Source organism: Harpia harpyja, chromosome 1 (genome assembly GCF_026419915.1).
Source record: "Harpia harpyja isolate bHarHar1 chromosome 1, bHarHar1 primary haplotype, whole genome shotgun sequence".
In the NCBI taxonomy this organism is placed as follows: Eukaryota; Metazoa; Chordata; class Aves; order Accipitriformes; family Accipitridae; genus Harpia; species Harpia harpyja.
The window spans coordinates 77,033,001-77,048,375 of NC_068940.1; the positions used below are offsets into that span (position 1 = coordinate 77,033,001).

The 15,375-nt window shown below is 35.7% G+C and overlaps 1 protein-coding gene across 6 annotated transcripts in view; it reads left to right on the forward strand.

Moving 5' to 3' along the window:
• DGKB (diacylglycerol kinase beta) overlaps positions 1–15,375 on the forward strand; it is a 365,482-nt gene that overhangs the window by 81,228 nt on the left and 268,879 nt on the right. For all 6 annotated transcript variants that reach the window (XM_052801099.1, XM_052801089.1, XM_052801081.1 and 3 more), the window contains one exon: positions 12,026–12,179. In XM_052801099.1, the coding sequence (XP_052657059.1) occupies positions 12,026–12,179 (154 nt within the window). The remainder of the gene's footprint in view (positions 1–12,025; positions 12,180–15,375) is intronic.

Sequence of the window (15,375 nt, forward strand, 5' to 3'; positions counted from 1 at the left end):
TTTTCCCTTGGCTTTCATTCTGAAGAACAATATATTCTATTGTGGTTTGGTTTTATAATGATGACTGCAGTTACAATTGATTCACCTACTTGGTGGCATCTGGATAATGTATATGAAACTGCATTGAGAAACAAAATGTATAAAAAAACATTTTAAATCATAATTTATTGCAGGAATTACTCAACAAATTTAAATGGCTTGAAGTCCTCTTATGCAATACAGGTGCTATTGCTAGCATCAGCCTCTAAGCATGTATAATTGAGCACGTGACACTGCTCATATCTTTTTATCACTTTCTAAGCTATACTTTTAAATTCTGGTGAGGGCAAACTCAAACTTAGTTCAATTAGCGCAGCTCCACTTTTCTAAAGACTGTAAATTTACTCAGTGCAAAGTGGATGTAAATTGTTGCCAAGTGGAATGGACATTTTAAACTTTGTCTATTGGTATACGTGACTATTGCAAGTGAGAGATCCAGGTAATCAGGCTCAGATTGTGTTAAATCTCAGCAAACAGTTCAGTCATGAATTGAAACAGTTATGAAAGTTTGTCAGTTTGTATGCTTCAAAGCTTTTAAAGGGGGAGGGTTGAACGATGACTGTTCACATGACATCCTCACATATTATTTTTCTTACTAAAAGAAATGTAGCAAATATTTTTAATAAATGTAGCTGCAGTAACCTTCACAAAAGTTTGCAATGGACAGAGAAGATCATTACAGTTAAAATTGTGAGAATGCTATTGTTATAGAATGCGTATAGAAAAATGATTCTTCTTAGTTTTAGCCACGTGAAAATGACAATTCAGCAACGTTTGTCTGTTAGTAGTTTTTTTGCACAGTCTTCACAAGCAGATAATTTTTTTGATTCAACCAGAACTTCTTGTCATAAGTGACTTTTTTCAGGGATTCATTCACTTTGCTATTTTATTTGGTTTTAGTCTGAAGCATGCTACCTACCCCATTTTTCCTAATTTCTGTAGTAATTGTAATTTTCAGATGAGCAATTCTGCTGGGACAGAATGCAAGCTACCTGCTCTTCACTTTGTTTAGTATGTAATAATTTATGGATGTTTTTTCTAACATTCTTTATTGGTAATACATGTAAAATAGAGCCTGGGTGATAATCTGCTACAAGATCCTTCTAAAAGTATGTGCCTTAACACTCTTTCTTCTTAAAAAATCTCCACCTTTGTATAGTAAATATAGCATATTTAGTAAATTTATGTATTAAATATATGTATTTATGTGTGTAGTACTTATAGATAGACAAACTTGCACACATGTATAATCATGTACTAAAGAAAACCTGCTGGTAGTAAAGATTTATTTTTTCCTACCCGGATATAAGACTGGGATGAGACTGCAGTGGTTGGTGAATACATTCCAGATTTATTTTAGTAATTAGCATCGATTTATTTTAATAACATAAGAATGTAGTACAAGGTTATGCTTAAAAATCTAGTTATTGCATAAAAATTGAGTCTTCCCATTTCCATTTCAGATGTTTTGTTGAGTTTACATCTTTGAAGTGACATGCTAGCTGAGGGAAAATTTTGGCAGTTATATATGTCTGTAGTATTGATAATATCCGAATATTATTTGGCCATATGGAGTATTTGGTAGGAGCAGCCTTTGAGAGCATGTGATTTTTTTTAAATTATTTTTTCTGTAAACTTTCATCTCAGTAGATGAGAATTTGGATGCTGCTTTATCTAAGAAATAATTTTATTTGGTTACCAGAACTTTCAAAATAAATTATGTAAAAGAATGTATTAAATCAAATGCTTAGATCAGAAAATGCTAAGGACTTTCAATTAAAACCAAACTTTGCCCTGCTGCACAAAGACAATCTCCATGAGGATTTCCAAATTTAATTTGAATTTCCATCATATGAACATTAGAAATACATTTTAAACACCAAAAACTTATGCATTCTCATGTAATTCCAAATTTAATTTGAATTTCCATCATATGAACAATAGAAATACATTTTAAGCACCAAAACCTTATGCATTCTCATGTAATTCATATTTTCTAGCTTATTAACCCTCTCTACATGGTCTCTGCTTTTTTTCGACATATTTTGGTGTAAGTCAGGTTTTGAAACATTGTCAGAATCAATGAATCTTTAAACCTTGGACTTTTACTGGGGATGCTTTAGCATTGCTTTTTACAGCTGATCATGTAATTGTCACTAATGTACTAGCATTAATGTGTGTGATTGTTGTCATAGCATTATCCCATTTTCAATAGCTCATTTTTCAGATACTGGATCAATATAAATTGTTTAAAAGAAATAATCAATTAAGGAGACCTACCCACAAACGAAAATAACAGAGCTTTTACTGTCAGTAGATTAAAGCTGATCATACTCTACATTTTTGGCACCATTTGGCAATCAGACAAACATAATTTAAGAAGTAATTAATTGCAAATTACATTTCAACATAATTCTCTTTCCATTATCTCTGAATTGTTCTCTTTAATAAGTGAAAACCATATTTTGTGGAAGTCTGCTGGAATGAACAATTTCTCCCCCCCCTTCCCCTCTACATTCTGTTTTTCAGGATGATGAAAACAGTGGCTTATGTTGAAATATTTTGTACAAATTTAAAAGAAGAAAAAGACCAAAGAAATGTGGTATTTTAAAAGAATTTATGGGTGGAGATTAATTCCAAACACTAGATCATGTCTTGTTCCCATTTGTGTGGCCAATGTAGTGGGGAGGAATAAAAGGCGTTATTATTCTACCCCTCCCTGTCCTGACCCATCCACAATGACAACTCTTAGTCAAGAGACTATTAATAAGTTGCTTTTTTGCATCTTGTGAGGCGAAAGAATGTGGAGTGATAGAGCTTCTCTTCCTTCTACATGTCATCCAGCAGAACTACATGTTGCACTTACACCAGCTAAGAAAATATAGAAGGCAGTTGGACCTCTTCTGTTGCAGTTTGGTGTTAGGGTAGATCTTGAGTCAAGAGCTGTCAATTTCTTCTGACTAAATTATTTATTCTCTTCAAATGTCTAAATGTGGTAGGAGTTAAAATATTACATAGTATAGTTAAAACCTCTGAATAGTCTCCTTTTTAATAAAATAAAGGATGCAAAATTTGCTTCACTTGTGTATATCCTATTTTTCACTGAGAAACGATGCTTTGTGTATTCTCAGTATCAGGATATACTGAGTTTTGATGTTGATACCATGTACAGTTGCATGTATGTTGGCACAGAACATACGTATAAATGCATAAATCTTCACCATATGCATACTTGGATTTTTCTTGATCTTGCATTCTGTGTACCATCAGTAAAGCAGAAAAGCAGATGATAAAATTGCACAGCTTAACTGCAGTAGGAGAAAGGAAGAAGTCAGATACAGTATAGTATGTCCTTTTTTCACTAGTTCCCCACTTCTCCCCCCTGCCCCATGTGTCAGTTGTGCTCTGTGAGATGGAGGAACGAGGGTTGAGTTCCCGCAGCTGGCTTGCCTTACCTATAACCACATTCACGGTTAGGGACACTGCAGCCTGAAATGCATGGTTTAAGGAATATTAACTTCTGCTTACCACAGGGGAGAAAAAAGCTTAATTGGTGTGGGTGATCCAACAGCTGTATGAATGCTTCATATCTTGTAAGAAGTAAGAGGCCAGTGAAAATTGCTGACAGTGTGTCAGATTGTTCGCTTATCGTTTCCTATGTGTTCTTGCTTATGATTCTTATGGGCCTCATGTGCTTGATTCTTCAGCTCCCAGCAATGCAGATTTTCACTACAAAGCAGATAAATTGTGGGAAATTTTGTGACATCATCAATTTTCAGAAAGTAGAAAGCAACATTGTCATATACGACCAGTCACCTGAGATCAGTCCTATTCAATATGTAGTGTAGGATGAGCAGAACATAGTACATTTGCTGTGGATTGTGGAAGGACAGGTTTCGGTTCTCTGCAAAGACACTGGAATTCATAGAGGTGATCTTATGCTTTCAGTTAGCCATGATAGATCTTTTAAGGCAGATTTTACAGCCTACTAACCTGGCAATGCAGATGAGTTCAACCTCTTTCTCTCTGGCATACAAGGTATTAGAAGTCATTCTGCTGTTTGGACAGAATCAGGTATTTTAAAGCACCTCCATAGCCTGTTGTAGCCATAATGAGAAGATCAGAGACCTGAGCAGGCCCTGTATTTTTAGTTGAGTATTGGTCTATATATGTTTGATAGAAAATTAGAAGACACCTGAAATCGTCTGTTATTTTGCCAAGCATAGTCATAGCTGCTACTCGGAAACCAGTCCTTCAATTCCTGTTTTTCCTGAGATTTAGAGATTCACCCTTTATGAACTAGCACTAAATTAGTGTAAAGTACTTATCTGTTTGAGAAGAAACAGAGCTGTTATCATAGTAATTGGAGATTTTTTTTAAGCATATTAAGCATTAGACTGGCCTCCATTTGTTTTTCCTTGGAGTCCTACATATTCTGGGAATCTGGGATTCAAAAAAAATTGAAGAGTAGAAAGTAAGAGCTCTGCTTTATGCTATTGGTGTAGAGTAGAAAGAGAAGTAAGGTATATACATTCTTTAGTGGTGTTAGTAAGGTAAAAAGGTTCACATCATCTGTGAGATACATGGGGTAACTGCAAAGAAATGTGCATACGATCATGATAGCATTATGGAAAATAGTGGTTGCTTTATTGTCAGTTTTGTAGTATTCTGTGCAGTAACAGGAGAATTAAATTCCAGACTACTTTGTTAACTGTGAATAAAGTGAGATTTTTAATACCTATAAAAATCCTAAACTAATTTTAATACTTTTGTTTCTTCACAGTTGAGAATTCATTAGTCAATGTGATCAGTGTCATCCTGGAATCTCTTGAAAAATGTAGTTTATCCTGAAAACTGTAGTTTATTTATCTTGTCAGTTGCCAGGACTTTAATCTCTTGGTGACTTTCAACTCTTTGCAGTCAAGATTCCTCAGTAACTTTTTTTTCTAGTTCAGTGATTGTTATTTGTTTGTATGTGTCTTTTTATGTGTGCTTACTGTTCTGTCATAGGATTTCCTGTGGTATGTTGAAAAGGGTAAACTAGTGATCAGATTCCTGAGGTGGAGAAGGAGAATAAAAGCCCAGGCTAAAGAATTTTCTACAGAATTGGCTTTTAAAATGTATTGTGATAGAAAAATAGGAAAACATCTTGGAATGCTTGGTCAAAGCCATTAAGGAGTTTCCCAGGAGCTTTTAGCAGCTGGGAAAGGGGGAAGTACAATGTTCTGTGGAGAGTCTTTCTTTTAGATCTTACCTCAGTTCTTCCACTGAGTGCAGATTTATACCTTATAACTCAAAAACCCCTCCTCTTGTCTGCCCCATTAACATGTTCCTTAATAGTGTCTGGCAGCCGCTGCAAGTAGGTTGCCTTTAGATGTGGTTGAAATCTCTGAAGAGTCCAAATATGGGGTCTGTAGCTCATTTCCAGCCTTCCTCCCCACCCCATACACACTTACCCAGTGGTGCCTTCTTGGCTGCTGCCAGAATGGAGGAAAAGAATTAAGGAGCAGAGATGCAGTGGAGACAGAGGTGCTAACAAGTTTGGAAGAAGGATTGATAGTCACTGCTGTTTCCCCTTGTGCCTGCCTGCCTCAGATGTTACCTCCCCACATACTCCAGTCTGTCCATAAATGGCATCGTCTCTCTCTCTCTCCAGATTTTTAGTTTAGGCAAAATAGGTGCTATATGGTATTACCTTTTGCAGCTGCCACTTTGTATATCCATATAGCTAGTGGTGTTTTACTTTTATATTCTTATGTTTTACAGTATCTGTAAGACATTGTAAATGAGTTCCTTGAAACCTCTTTTTCCCTCAGTGAATTTTCAGCTCTTTTCTGATATTTGGATACTCTCTAGATAAAGAGATACAAGTTTGAATTCCCCCAGGCAAACAAGGGAATTCGACCAAGGTAACCCCCACTGGGGAGGTGTCTTTACCAGGAGTTTTTTTTTTTCCAAAAGGTGGGAGAATCTATCACTTTTCCTGTGCTTTCAGCAGGAAATAGTGGTCTCCACTGCACTTGGTGGACAGTGCCTTTTTTTTTTTTTTTTTTTTTGTGCACATGTATAGTGAGACCTGATAACACAGATTTAGGTACCCTAATTGTATTAGATGTGAGACAAATAATGAAATCTTCAATCCAGTGAAGAATGTAACATTTTTGTTCATGTTCACAAATAAGTCTGGGGACACTTTAGGAAGCTAAAGTAAAAAACCTAAAGGGTTTATCAGGTATAAATGCTTTATGGATTAGTAGCACTTGAGAGAGTCCTTTGAGATTCCAGTATGAATAAGGGCATCAATAAAATACCAATGTCCAACTTTAGGCATCTTCATTCCTTTCCTGAGCTGACCCATATTGTTCTCATTAGACTGTAATTAGCTGCTTGGTTTTACAGTTATGAAATCGAGTAAGAGGTTTCTTAGTCTGCACAGCATTGTGAACTAAAAGTCATGCCTTATCACAGTGTATTAATGAATGGGCACAGTTAATAAAGGCATAAAAGACACCTTAGGATTCCTTCTCTGTAAATCTGTTGTGTTACGTAGTTGGATGCAGTGGGACAAATCCACAACCTTCTTTCTGTGGTCGGTCAATCATTTAGAACTCATTATAAACTTTGGTTTGTTTCTTCTTTTTCAGTTTATTGTATGGATCTGTTTGTGGGGACCTTACAGAAAAACAATACTTATGGATTAAATTCTTGTTGGCATTTTAGTGCTGGGATTAATTTTGAAATTTTGTGGGTGGTTCATTAAGTCTTACGGATTTTCCCTGACAATTTATCATGTAAAAAATATGCGTATTTTTAATTTTCCTCTGCATTGAGTCATAGTGAGTCCAGTTTCATGTCTACTTTTAAAAAAGCAAAAAAATGTTTAGTGGTTGACACACTTTATTTGCTAAAAAGAATTTTAAAGCTAAAACTGTGCAGTTTTGCTTCTGCCTTCTCTCCTTCCTCCTTTCCTTTTCTCCGAGGTGGATATATACCTTTTTTTTTTTTTTGAATTTCAGGTAATTGGAAACATTGATAAAATCTATAAATGGGAAATGATAATAATAAGAAATGCTTCTAAAAATAGTAGTAAAATTAATTTTATATGGATGTTATGGTTTAAATTAGCTGAAACTCGATAGTGTTTTTGAATGCCTACTTATCTGGGCTTGTATCAAAATGTTTCATTACCAAATGAAGTTTTATTACACAATAATATAGAAAATTATAAAGATTAATAAAGTCTTATTTTGTAAAGTTTATTTTTGTAAGACATAAGAAAAAGAGCTCCAGTAAACTTGGTGAATCAGTTGTTTAATACATAAAAGAGGAATCCAGTTATATATGATTAATAAAAAACTACCTACCTTTCTGTGACTTACAGGCAAGGCTTTTGGTACCTTTTTTATTTGAATCAAAGCTAAACCAGCACAATTTTTATCACACCCACCCCCCCCCCCCCCCCCCCCGGAGATTTAGGCCAAATGATTTGAAAGTTCTTTTATGTTCCTGTGAGCAACTATTGGCTGCTTCAGCTATGTCCTAATATATCTCCCTGTTATGTTGAAAATTTTCCTGACATTCCTACGCTTGTGATCATAATCTCCCTATGCCCTGATAGTCTCTTGTGAAATTGAATTAATTAATTCATGTGCCAGGTTAATTGTAGTCAGTTTGGTACATCCTCTCCCGCTCCTATCCCCTGACTTGGGAAACGTCATGGAAAATGCCTTCTGAAATGCTAAATCCTTCTTTATCAGGTTCATTTGAATTCAACTGGAGCTTCTGGAAGCTAAGCAACTGTTGAAAATTAAGCAATTAGCCTGCGTGCTTAAGAAAACATCCACCATTATGGCTTATATATTGTTCTGATATTACTGATCTGAACTGTTTAATTAAAGCTTGCGAATTCACTAACAGAAATAAATTATTTTCAAACCATACCAAAATTTATTGAACTTTTCATCTGAGAAATTCTGATATGACAGTGGGATTTAAAAGGAAGATATTGTGGTTTACATAGCAGAGTGAGCATGATCCATGTTAGTGTGGAAAATTAATGTCCTCTGCTTTCCTCTTTTTTGTCTTTTTGGTTACCAGAGCATTGTGTGGGTCCTTTGAAAAGTAGCTGGGGTTGGGAGAAAATGCTAGTAATTGGAGGAAGGGTAGTTACTTACTGAAGCATTTTAGAAGGGTAAAGTTCCATGAGGAAAAAAGAAAAATACTGTATAATTGCAGAATAGAGAAATGCTTATAATATTGTATATTGTTTTCTCTTCTGTGAAAGTTATTTTAAATTAAGCTGAGCATATTTTGCATCTTAAAGTCTTCTGTTCTAAATGAACCATACTCAATACTAAAACCTCTACTTGGTGATAATACTCTAACACCTATAAGTCTTCTACAGTTGTCCTCATAGGATTTTTTTTTTAAGAAATTATTCAATTTTTCTACAGTTATGTAACAGCTTATGTATATTACAATGAGAGGGCTATGATAGTGAAAGCAATTTAAAGTGAGCCTTTTTTTGAAAGCTCACTGCTTTTTCATTGGAAAGCTAGATGGATAATCTAAACTACTCCTAGATCTGCTGTAGTCTAGCTCAGTTCTGTTACTTACTGTATATACATTTACAAAAACAAATTTCCAGAAAAGACTTCATAACTTTAGGCCTCAGTTCTAATAGGATAATCTACACCAAGCAGAAATGAAAATGTTTTTCAGCTATAGAGTATTAGAATCACAGATTTTGTGGTTTTTTTTTCATAGAGGCAAGAACCTAATCATGAGGCTCTACGCATAGGTCTCCTTTAGGCATGACTGTTGTTGCATTCTTTTGATAGAGCATGTGGTTTTGTATCTGCATTTTGGGCTATTATAAATGTTTCTGATGTGTATTCAAGTCACTTACCAGCTCCTAACCAGCTCTCAGCATCATCTGAAAGGTTTTGGATGTGCAACGTCCTAACTCTGGTTGTATGAATGTTGCTACTCCCCTGGGGGAATACAGGTCACAGAGCATGTTAGAGCAGAGGATAAAGCACTTTCAGCTGAAGAAATCTGACTATAGAACAACCTTATAGAACAAGCACCCACTTTCTTTCTTCCTTTGCTGAGCACACTAATCAGTGGCAGTCAGGGTGTCAAATACAATAAATGGACATGGCAGCCAAGTCATGTGTTACTTTGATATCTGTTGTCTTTCCTGGCCAGAAAATACAAGGCAGTTTGTGGAACGCTTGCTTTGGAGGACACTGGAGTAGATGATAATCTGACCATCTTTAAAGAATATTGAAAAGTTTGAACATCTTGAAGAGAGTCTTCAGGGAGAAAGAAACACATAATTTTAACCTTATTTATTAATCCAAATCTCTACCCAGGCATAATTCTGAGCCCATAAATAGAAAAAAACCCCCAGCATTAGGGATTTAGTTATTGCTGGCAGCTTGGTGGACCAATGTCACTAAGACAGCAGTTTAAAAATCTAAGATAGCTGTAAACTCAAGGAATATTTTTAGCAGTATATACATAAAATCCACAGACAAGGTAAATAAAAAAAAGCTTTATGTAATATTTTACATGTCCATCCATGCACCTTAACTTCAATGGAATTATAATTTGTTTTTGTTTTCCTTTTTCACTTGGTTATCCCTCTTTGTATGTAATTTAGTGAAATAGCGAAGACATGTTTCATTAACGAACAGTCTAACAAAGCAATTTCACATTTTTAAAGTCAGTTGATTTAATGATTAATGTATTTGTTATGCTTGCAGATAAAAAATACATTTATATAGTGTAAACTTAACGACTGATTTACTTGGATGCTGATACAAATCCTTTTGCCATTGTGGTTTCATATTTTATAAACAGTGAATTAAATGTCAGTGACTTTATTATTGAGGAAAAACATAAATTTTGTAGCATGAGTGAAACAGTGTATGATTTGCCAAAGTAGAAGAGAGTGGCTGAAACTCTGTGATGAGACAAAGACAGTGAGTCCATGTCCAAGTTGATTATTTCCATTTTACGCCTAGCTTGAGCCTTGTGGAGGCAATTTTATTTTCAGTCTCTGCTATTTTTGTGTTCAGTAGGTAAGAATTTTATTGATTTCACTGAACTTCTTTCTCAAATGAAGTGTTCTGGATCAGAAGCTCAGTGTAGACACCCTCTTCCCAAGTTTGCATTCCTAATAATAATGACTTGCACAAGATCAGTCAAATTTTGCAATCTCTGTTGTTGGTCCCTCGTAAGGACAGTGATACACATTTAAAACATTACCCTGGGGCAGTTAGGTCTTGGCCTTAATGCAAAACACCTTATTTCGTGTGGACATAAAATTTCTACATCTCTTAAATATAATATTAAAAAAAACAAAAAAAAAGCAGGGGGAGAGAAATCCCTGCTCCAAAATTTTGAAATTATATATTAAAGTCATTGTAAAAATTATTTGTGCTGTGACTCAGATTCCAAAGTCACTGAGGCACTTTGAAAATTTAGTTTCAGTTTTCTTTTTCTGGCATGGTTTCAAGCTGATTTCTTGCTAGTCTTTTCCCTCCTAATGCTGCATTCACTGTGCTGAACTAAAGGAGTTACACTAGAGTTTTCTATGGAGAAATGGAGTCTTTCTGAAGCATGGGGAAATTTCTCCAAGTCATTTTTGTGGTATAATGTGGCTTTATCCCTTAATTATTTCATGTTGAAAAGTTGCTGTCCTGTTTGATCTAGAAACAAAGACAGAAACAGTTATGTTTTACAGATTAATGGTTGATAAGCTGTTTTAAAATCACATACATAACTGAGTAGCATCATTGCTAAGTATGCAGTTGTGTCAGTTATTTCTGAGATAAAACTGAAATTGTCTTGAGGTCTCTCTATGTTTCAGGGCACCTTTATCTTTAGTGGTTCTATATTAGCAGGATAAAATGGGATCGTAATGCTTTTACATTGCTGCAATCTCATTGCAGTCTACACCTTCCTCAAGGGGGGCAGTGGAGGGGGAGGTGCTGATCTCCTCTCTGGTGACCAGCGACAGGACACGAGGAAATGGAATGAAGCTCCATCAGGGGAAGTCCAGGCTGGACATTAGGAAAAGGTTCTTCACTGAGAGGGTGGTCGGTCACTGGAACAGGCTCCCCAGGGAAGTGGTCATGGCACCAAGCCTGTCAGTTCAAGGAGCATCTGGATGATGCTCTTAGTCATACAGTTTAGTTTTAGGTAGTCCTGTGAGGAGCAGGGAGTTGGACTCGATGACCTTTAAGTCCCTTCTAACTTGAGATATTCTATGATTCATTTTATTACTTAAAACAGACAATGCTGTCTTACCAGGAGAAATAATCAAGGAAGTTTCATTAATCAGTTCTTACTTTGCTGGCAGAAGTAAAACCAAATTAAACTAAATGACAAATGTTTTAAATCAACAACTTTTTTTCCCTGTAAGTAATGTTGCATGTCCCAGTACTCTCATTTAACTATTAGAACCTATTTAAGACAGGGTAATTAGTTTGTCTTTGACAAATACCAGCAAAACGTGTTACCACCTAGGAAAAGACAGGAGACCTTCAATTCCCAGAATTAGGCATCCAAAAATCCCCTGTTTGTTGTCTGCCTAATTTTGGGAAAAACTAAGACTTGCTAGGTACATCCCTGTGAGCTCTGTAGGTGCCTTTGGTTGCAGTTTTGTATGTGCTGTTAAGCCATATTCTAATCAAGAAACTAGAGAGCATGGAACTTAGTTTCGGGGTTCTGATACAAGTGCTCTGAATTTACTCTGGGCTGTCTTACACTGTGCTCTGGGCTATTGTAGCAATACTTAATTCAATAATCAGTCACTTTCAAGAATAGGTATGCCAGGCTGTATCTTCGGAAATCAATATTTTCAAAGACAGTCTAAAGTATTTGTTAACAGAATATTATTTGATGGATTAGTATGAAAGTTTTTGCAAAATGAACAATTCAGAATACTTTTTTTTTCCCCTCCCCCACACTCTAGACAATTGATTTAGAAGGGTTCAAGCTGTTCATGAAGACTTTTCTGGAGGCAGAGTTACCAGATGATTTCATTGAGCATCTTTTTACATCATTTAGCAACAAAATCTCTCACTGCAGCCCGTTAATAAAAAACAAACCCCAGCACCTTTCTGGAGGTAAGTAATAAAATCACAGTATAAGAGCTGAAAGTTCCCTCCCCTCCTATTTTACTTCTCATAGCTGTAAATATATGGAATTCTCAGGTATATGTATTTCTTTTTTTGTTCTGATGTTTGTGAAATTGCAGAAGCTAACTCAATCATGAACAAGAAATACTGTGAAAAGAAATGGAAATTAAGTGGTTTTGTCTTTAATTCACAATAATGATGCAGCTGAGACACCAAGTGGACAGTATTTGTCATGTTAATGCTAATCAGATCACTATGGTTACATGATCTTGCTGCCTACTCTACTGTGTAAATATTTAGAAACCTTCAGAGCTTCATGCAGGAGGCTCCTGCTGGTGCTCTACAGTTTCTGTGCCCAGTTACTGCTGCTTCTCTTAACTGTCTAGGTGCGATACTGCTATTAGTAATGCTACGTACTTACCAGCTACTGATATTTTAAACATCCTATAAGTGTTAGCAGTATTTCTTTTCCCAATGTAGAGATCTTCTTTAATGCAGCTTGAAATTTTCATGCTAAACTGAACATTTTTATTATATGTAATTTTGAGTTCAGAGGACATAAAATGTTAAAATACTTCCATGCAAAATAGTGTTAAAAACTGTCAACTTACAAAATTTTATAAAATGTTTACAGAAAATTTGCAGAAGAAATTTAAGGTTACCATCCTAACTTGAAATATTTGGATTAGCACTTTAGCAATTCGGGAACTCTATCAAAATCCAGTAGCTAAAAGCAGAAGCTAGACTAATTTAATGAAATAAATTGCGTGTTTTGAACAGCTGGGATAATCAAGTGCTTAGAGCAAGTTACCAGATGGTTTGATGGGTACTTAATTGCTTGAATTCTTTATGTGAAGATTAGGTGTCTTCAAATTGCAACTCATCCAGAAGTTGTGAATTTGGTCCAAGTGCTACCAGCTGAAATGCTAACTTTTCTTGCAGATACCAAGCACTAGATTTCCATAGATACCTCAGTGTACAATACTCATTGTAGGCTTTCAGATATCACCCATTGAGTTGGCCTGTTTTTTCTTTTTAGTGCATGCCACTCCCAACTATGTTAAATAGATGGGTTTCAGTTATTTTTCTTTATTTAAGTTTACAGTACCTGTTATTTCCACTTCTTAGCTTTGTATTTTCTGGCAAAAAACACCAAACAAACCAACCAAAAAACCCATATTATATTATTGTCTTCTATTATATTATAATGGTCATTAACTGTAATTAGACTTAACTGAAAAATCTTCTTTATGCTAGCAAAGCTTGCTTAACACATTGAGGGTATGATTCTTCATATAAATTTTCTTTTTTTCATTTGCATTGAATTCTTCAGGTATTTTTTTTATCCTTTCTAATCAGAACTGCCATGGACACATCTTGTCCCTCAGATGCCTGCTGTGTAGACAGTACATTTCCAACTTCTTGGGCTTTTGTTGTTAGTTATCTAGACTGGTTCCATGTGCACAGCAGTAGGCTTTGTAGACTATGGTGTAAGCAGTTGTGTGGAGTATTCAAAACCTTCTGTTGCTGATACAGCTCTGATAATGACTTACTCACTGGTTTGGGCAAGTCATTTAGACCAGTGATTCATTTCCTTGCCCTTAAAAGATGCTTTGCAACAGAATCTCTAAGGGCATGTCTAAATGTATTCTTTATTGTATGCTGCAGGGTGTATTTTGGATGTCCTAAATTTTCAGCGTTGCATTTTTTTCAACTATGAATATAGATTCTGTTGCCTATGAAGTCTCAGCAGCACAATTTCATTTCTACTGTCATTACTTTCAGTTTTTCATTGAAGTTTTTGTCATGTTTTCATCAATGAGTAGCATCAGCAATAAACATGCACTGGACCAGCCACCAAAATTTGTAATCTTTTACACTTAACACTTTTTGCCTGATAACTCCAATAGCAGCTACCATTTAGTGGTGCATATTTATTTATTATGCTGTGTTTTTTACATATGTTGTCTGACTACTATTTCAAGAAAATAATCTTTTATCATTCTGGTGGTATATTTCTATGGTTTTGACATTTCATGTGTAGAAATGATAACAGCTGGTTTTAGGTCACTGCCAGATTTACAGGTAAATTCTGCCCAGTATAGGCCATACTCAGCTTTCTTCACTTTCACTATAATTGTCTCTGATAGATTTTATTCTTATGTGTGGTATAATAATAATAATCATTATTATGGTTGTTATTGTTGTTGTTTAAACTGTATGGTAAGTTTCTTACTCTAATGCTACCTCCTAAAATTTTTTTCTCCTTCACTCACTTTTCTGAGTTTGTAGTTAATTTTCATCTCTTTCTGTTAGTAAGGATGTCAGCAATAGTGTAATGTGAGACCAGATTAGTAGTCTTCCATGTGTATTTAGTGTGATACCAGAAGAACTGTTTGATAAATTGTTATATCCAAGCATGTTCAGAGAGACAATTCAGTTCACATCATGCAAGAGTTATTTGTGCTTGAAAATATGCTGTTCATAGTGTAATTCAGTTGCATGAGATTTAAACTAGATGTTACGTCTTTATAATTTGTAACATTTAAAGGGAAAAAGTGTGCATTGGTGCATTTTGATGTGCAAATGAAAATTACGGAAACCTTTGTTTTAGGATTGTCCTGGTTTCAGCTGGGATAGAGTTAACTGTCTTCCTAGTAGCTGGTACAGTGCTATGTTTTGAGTTCAGAGTGAAGAATGTTGATAACCCTGATGTTTTCAGTTGTTGCTCAGTAGTGTTTAGACTAAAGTCAAGGATTTTTCAGCTTCTCATGCCCAGCCAGCGAGAAAGCTGGAGGGGCACAAGAAGTTGGCACAGGACACAGCCAGGGCACCTGACCCCAACTGGCCAACGGGGTATTCCATACCATGTGACGTCCCATCCAGTATAGGAACGGGGAAGTGGGGGGCCAGGGATTCGCCACTTGGGGACTGGCTGGGTGTCGGTCGGCGGGTGGTGAGCAATTGCACTGCGCATCATTTGTACATTCCAATCCTTTCATTATTGCTGTTGTCATTTTATTAGTGTTATCATTATCATTATTAGTTTCTTCTTTTCTGTTCTATTAAACTGTTCTTATCTCAACCCACGGGTTTTGCTTCTTTTCCCGATTTTCTCCCCCATCCCACTGGGTGGGGGGGAGTGAGTGAGCGGCTGCGTGGTGTTTAGTTGCTGGCTGGGGTT